Source organism: Habropoda laboriosa, unplaced genomic scaffold, assembly GCF_001263275.1.
Source record: "Habropoda laboriosa isolate 0110345459 unplaced genomic scaffold, ASM126327v1 scaffold291, whole genome shotgun sequence".
Taxonomy (NCBI): domain Eukaryota; kingdom Metazoa; phylum Arthropoda; class Insecta; order Hymenoptera; family Apidae; genus Habropoda; species Habropoda laboriosa.
Window position 1 is genome coordinate 2,221,840 of NW_017100515.1, and position 6,489 is coordinate 2,228,328.

Here is a 6,489-nt window from a genome sequence, read left to right on the forward strand (position 1 = left end):
AATAGGAAAACCATGGTCAAAAAATATACTTCAAATTATTGATTGTTAAGTGATAAAAAGTAAGTCTTTATAAAACAAGTCTTCTTAATCTTTCGATCTTACATATAATAATAAACTTTGTAAACTTTACTGACTATAAAAACAAGGAAAAAATTAATAATTACATTAGTGTATTCCAAATAATTTGAAGTCGATTATGCATATTTTGAAAGAATTTTGTCATAATGTTGTGAATATAATTACTATTGTGATACATTTTGTATTAGGAAATAACAAACAAAATTTGTTGAAATCATTTTTATTAATATATAAAAGAAGAAAATATTAGTTGCATGTTTTAAATGTATTTATTATTTTATTACATTAGTGCATACAGTTATTTTACATTGTTTATTGTGCATTTAACATTGTTCCACTAAAAAAAAACATTCCAAAATCAATCCAAAAGAAGAAAATTTAAATTAATTACATTCTATCTTTTTAATTAATGTAATGGATATTTGTAATTCCATGTGCTTCCTGTAATTAAGAGTAAAGTTTTCAATATTTATGAAACAATTGAATTAAAAGTACCTTTATTGTGAGTTTGAGATATCTCTTTCCAGTTTGTATTAAAGATTTAATAAATGCATAACATGCTACTAGATAATTTATTAAAAGTTCATAGTTCATAGCTACTGGTCTTAGTATAATAATAGGAGTAAATTATAAATAATTAAAATATTCATAGTCAACAAAAACAATCTCCTTTTGAATTAAACAATTAAACATATATAAATGTAATCTTTTATTTTGTAGTCAATTATATCATAAAGACTGAGTTGCTTTTGAGTAATAAAATTTGGATCTTTGATGAAAAATTTGACTTTCCTAAGCATTATACCAATATTTTAAATGCAATATTACATTTTAGCACAAGTTTTTTACTATAATTTTATATTTTCTGAGATTGTACTATGAGTATATAAATTATTTTAATTATTCATCGATTAATTAACCGAATCTCATGTGCATGATTTATTAAAAATATTGGATTACAAAATACTTAATTATTCCATTTTTTATTAAATTTTTTATATATTTAATTAATGTAGCATTGAATGCATTGTTGTGCACGGTACATGGCCTATATTTTTAATTTCCTTTAAAAAGTTATTTTAATTATGCAATAAATACTACGTATATGCTTACTGGTATGTTCATTGTTTAATTTTAAAATATTTATCATAATTACATTAAAGTGCTACATTTAAATAATTAGTATTATTGGGACAATAAGTCCAGGTATAAGCAGATCATTTATTACAATTTTGTAATAAATTTTTCAAATGTATTTTTAATTATATATAAAAAAATTTGTGCAATGCCCATAGATAATGTTATACTTTATGCATTTTATGTACATGTTTTACAATATTCGCAATAATTTGATGCACAATGCTATGTATTTGTAATGTTTTTATATTTTTGCAGTAAGATGCATTCAGTGTATTTTTTATTATTATACAAATCATTTGTTTGTACATATTAAATCTATTTTTAATTTTTGTATTACTTAAACAATATTTTAAAGTTTTTATAAAAATGTTAAATTTCATAATAATCAATAATATATTTTGTTCAAATTAAGTTTATGACATTTATATAATTAACAGACAAAAAGTACTTAAAAGACAGTGATAAGTTATAATGGATAGGATATAATAGACATGCCTCAATTTAAGTGAAACTAACAAATTTTCATGAAAATATGGAAATGTTAAATCATTATTGTACTTATCATAATGATGTGAATAAATAAATTATTAATGCTAAAAAGTTTCGTAATACTTTATATTTCCTGTTAAGATAATTTTAAAATGATTCGTAAATTTTCGTTTTAGAAACGAAAAAAAATGAAAACGTTTTTTAAACGATGAATTTAAAAGAAAATTTCGTAAATAAAAATGTTTACGAATGTTCAGTGAATTGATGTCATTATGTTGTAAAGCTAATCCTTGCCCTCGTTAAATCTAACAGAACTTCTGCTTGAAATAATAACATCCTGGCTCCTGTCACACTACATATCCAAACACACTTTCAGTTAGACAAGTGAGTACTTTTAAATCAAGTGCACAATATATACAAATTTATTTTATTTAATGGACATAAATATGTACAACAAATGAATTGTTACTTTCTATTATTATTGTGCAATATCACTGAACACATATGTTTATAAATATTATTATAAAAGCTATATAATTTAATTAATTAAAATGCTAGTAACAAGCATATTATTATTTAATATATTTTTATTGAACAATACTTTGGCAGAATGGATAGACATGCCTCAATTTTCTGATGAAAAAAAAGTGTACAGGTAAGCATGAAACCATTATATTAAATAATATCAAAATCACAATATATATCAACATTTTATGAGAATACTTTATCTCTTATTTGTAGAATACCTACCGCGAAACAAGATCATTTTTATAAATTTGCTCAAAAAGGTGTGGAAAATCAATTTTCTCATAGGTATCAAAATTTTACTTATACAGATGCAAAAATAGAACAAACAATAGTTAACAAAAGTGGAGAACACGAGCTTTATAACATGAAAGATACTATTAAAGAATCTACAGTTTTGAAAAATACTGATAAAGAAAATGTATTTGTGACTAACACAGAAAAATATGAAACAACAGTTCCTTTAACTATTAATGTAATTAAACCGTTATTATTACAATTTAACTTTTTAGCTCAATTCGAAAAAACAATCGAAAATTTATTAATATTTCGTTATTACTTCCGATTTTTAGAAAGGAAAAGAAAACGAACAATATTTGAATATGTCTTTTATTTCAAACGATTCAGAACTTTTAAAATATCTGCCTGTGGATATACTTAAAAATGTTCACCATACTTTGAAATCTCAACCTACATCAAGTGAAGGAAAGATTCAATTTTTAAAGACATTTGAATATACTTTAATTACGGAAATAGGTAACAAAAAAATGAATACTAACAAGCAACAAGAATTACAATAAATCAATAAATGAGAGCAAAGAGTGATCAATGTAGAATGTAGTAATCAAGTATTTATTTATATTTTCAGAATCTCGGCTTGCAGAAAGTATAATGGCTGATCGAAAGAAAAGAGGTGTTGAACATTATGATCACAGTTATGATCAAGAACATGCTGCAGGATTTCCTTCCATAGAAGGGGCACTTATGGCTATTTCATTTCTTACATTTGCAGTGTATCTTGTTAGATTAGTCATGGTAATTAATAAATTATGTATAAGACTTATTATTATAAGTAATAATTACGATTTAAATATTTATGTAATAATTTTTTTCAGCTTTTATTTAGAAATATGAACAATTCTGCATCAACTACTACTGGTGCTACTTTCCTTCTTGGTAGAAGAAAGAAATCTATAAACAAATTCGACGATGACACAGCAAGGATTCTTCAAGGTTTACATAGTTTTCCTTCTAAGTTTTAATAAATTCATCATATGATTATATCACACTAAATAATCTTTTATAATGACTTTATATTTATAACAAAAAGTAATCATATATTAATTAAACCAATATTTATAACACAATGTGTATTAAAACTTTCACAGCCAAATAAATTTCTTGTAAAACTTAATCTGCTTTAACATGTACCTTCCCAGATTTGATGTGAACATCCTATTCTTATAATTTAGCAGATAAAGGGGGTGGTAATATAGGCAATAACGCCATATAAAGATATAAACCTAATGGTCGTTTTAGCGAAAGATTTTTCAATTGTGCAAGAATTAGCGCCAACTGAATTTTGTCAACTTGGTACATATTTCGTTTTTCATATGGTACTAGAATACCTTGTGTTAGTAGATTGTATATTGTTGTATTAATCAAATCAAGCGATAAAGAATAAGGGTGTTGTCCCCATTCGCGTCCTTCGAGAAACGCTTCTTCTATTCGTTTCTGTGTTTCAACCAAAACTGCTTGCGTCGTTATATAATTTGATTTTGATTCATCCCACTATAATTGAAAAAAATATGCATTCTTATATATTTAAAAAAATGTTTAATATAATAAATATGGAACACCATAAAAATATTTAGTTTTACCTCAAATAAGACAAGACATGTAACGTATACTGTATCTATAAATGGTAATATTACATTATATAAAAGGGAAAATACTTTGGTATCTTTCCTCTGTATATATGTATTATTGTCAATACTTATGTAATTTCGATTTGATAATAAATTTAACGTTTCTTCCCATTCTGATTTTATCACAGATTCATCTTCTATTAAAGGCATTGCAAATTCTGTACTCAATAATGTTCTTAATAGCGCATATCGTTTGAATGCAATTGCTAGACATAAAAGTAACAAAAATTTTATTTAGCAATTTTATATATAAGATATATATAAAGTAATGACTAAATCAAGTAATGGTAATATTACCAAGCTCAATGTTTTTCATTCCTATTGCTACAGTGGCAATAGCTGGTTTTATCAAAAAGGATAAAGCTGGATTTAAATAAATTGAAATATTAATGACAGGTATAGCTATTCTCATAGTTCTTTCTGATAAAGTATGTCCCTTAACACGAGCATTGCTCTTTAATTTTGTTTCTCTGTGCCTTTCTTTAAGTCTCAAAATGTTTAATGTATCAAACATAAGTAATTCTTCATGAGGCTTTAAAGTATCTAATATTTCTTGTTTCACATTGTTTGCAATTTCATCATCTCTATCAAATGACCTAAATAAAATTCTTCCTATTGTACTAATGTCATATGTAATATTGAAATACTATTACTATTTTGTGAAACTTACCTCCCTGTATGAACTGTTGCATTAAATGCTTCTAAAAGATTTTTACACCATAAGTAATCACTGATTAAGTTATCTAATGTATATGGATCATCTGTACATGTTTGACTTCTCTCATTAAATAATAAGGCAATTAAATTAAAAGGTATAAGTATTGTGTTTCTTTTATGTGAGTCTATTATAGAATAAGCCAACTTCTCAGTAACAGTTGTTGGTAATTTTGCATAAGGTGATAGCACTTTTGCTTTACGATGTTCCATCTTTAAAAATTGGCATGCTGGTATAGGGTCTCCAATATTAAAAACAACACAACCATAAGCATGTGGTTTCTGTAAAATAGATAGAGATTGAAGGAGACCAACAGTAGATTCTTTTGGTTTTGGTACTCCCAAAAGTTCATATGCAAATAACAATTCTTCTGGGGGTCGTTCATAATTAATACTAATAGGTACAAAATATATATTAGGTACACTGCCATCTAATAAGCTGTCTAAAATGATTGATAGAAGGCCTAAAAATAAAATCATATATACATTATGTTCTCATTGTATAATAGCTGTATCAAAGTTATGGAGATGAAATCATTAATTTTAACATACCAAACTTTGGTATTATACTCTTCAAACTTCTGCTTCGAGTACCTTCAATGAAAAATTCAATGGCTCTGTCACTATGCTTTACTAGAGACATTACATATGCACTAAATATTCTTTTGTATAACAAATCATTAGCAAAGCTACGTCGCATGTAAAAAGCTCCTGTTTTTCTTAACAACTCCCCTATTATATGCATTTGATAGAAATCCATCCCACTTGCAATATTTGGAAGTGCCATGTTATAAGAAAATAATATGTATGATAGTAATACAAAGTCTAAGTAACTTCTGTGGGAAGGTGCGTAAACATATTGAACTTGAGAAATTTGCATTTCCTTTTTCATTTTGTATATTGTAGTTTCATTGATATAAATACTCATAAAAATTCTTTTAAGAACTTTTGTAATAATTACACCTGAAGTTTAAACATTATTTATAACTTAATAAATTAGAAACATAATTTTAAATAAGAAACTTTAGATTTACCTATCCAACGAACAGTGGCTAAGTGTGCTTTACTAGCCATTTCATTTATTATAACATGAGCCCTTTTGGTTACATCTTTTACACCTGTTTGATATACTGCAGCCAAAGAAGTAATTGCTAACTTAACATTTTCATCATTTAACACTGCCTTAATCATTTGATTTCTAGAATATTTAGATTCTGGTGGAAGTTTATGTGGTGATAATGGGTCCATTGGGCGAGAAGCCCATAAAATATCACAATCTTGTCTTCTTATAGATAATAAATCCACAAATTTTGAATACTTTTCCATTTTAAATACAAAATGTCTACAAAAATTTGATTAATTCATAGGTTCACCTATCACTTGCGAATATCTAGTTAAAATTACAAAAGTTAAGTAAAGTCCAATGTCTAAATTCCACAAATTTTCAATTCAAACAATTCAGTTTTCCTCGATTTTATTTACTTTCTGTGCATGCACCTGCACATCATACATGTGTAACCATAGGCCATAGCATGATTTTTTAATTGATTATACTTCTTCAGACACTGTACCTTAATTACCTAAACTTTCGTAATAAAATTCATCTTTTTTTAAT

General features: G+C 25.7%; 2 protein-coding genes across 2 annotated transcripts; one reads left to right on the top strand and one right to left on the bottom strand.

The window, feature by feature from the left end:
- Positions 1-2,258: 2,258 nt before the first annotated feature.
- Positions 2,259-3,494, top strand: LOC108576429. Its single transcript, XM_017939424.1, has 5 exons — positions 2,259-2,362; positions 2,449-2,707; positions 2,805-2,988; positions 3,101-3,267; positions 3,348-3,494. Exons 1-5 carry the CDS (start codon positions 2,259-2,261, stop codon positions 3,492-3,494), a joined length of 861 nt encoding a protein of 286 aa, XP_017794913.1.
- A 199-nt stretch (positions 3,495-3,693) lies between these two features.
- Positions 3,694-6,203, bottom strand: LOC108576423 (dihydroxyacetone phosphate acyltransferase). Its single transcript, XM_017939414.1, has 6 exons — positions 5,909-6,203; positions 5,427-5,837; positions 4,831-5,338; positions 4,458-4,756; positions 4,113-4,366; positions 3,694-4,023 (listed from the first exon to the last, which is right to left on the bottom strand). The coding sequence occupies exons 1-6, from the start codon at positions 6,198-6,200 to the stop codon at positions 3,694-3,696; spliced, it is 2,094 nt and encodes a 697-aa protein (XP_017794903.1). The 5' UTR covers positions 6,201-6,203.
- Positions 6,204-6,489: the final 286 nt, after the last annotated feature.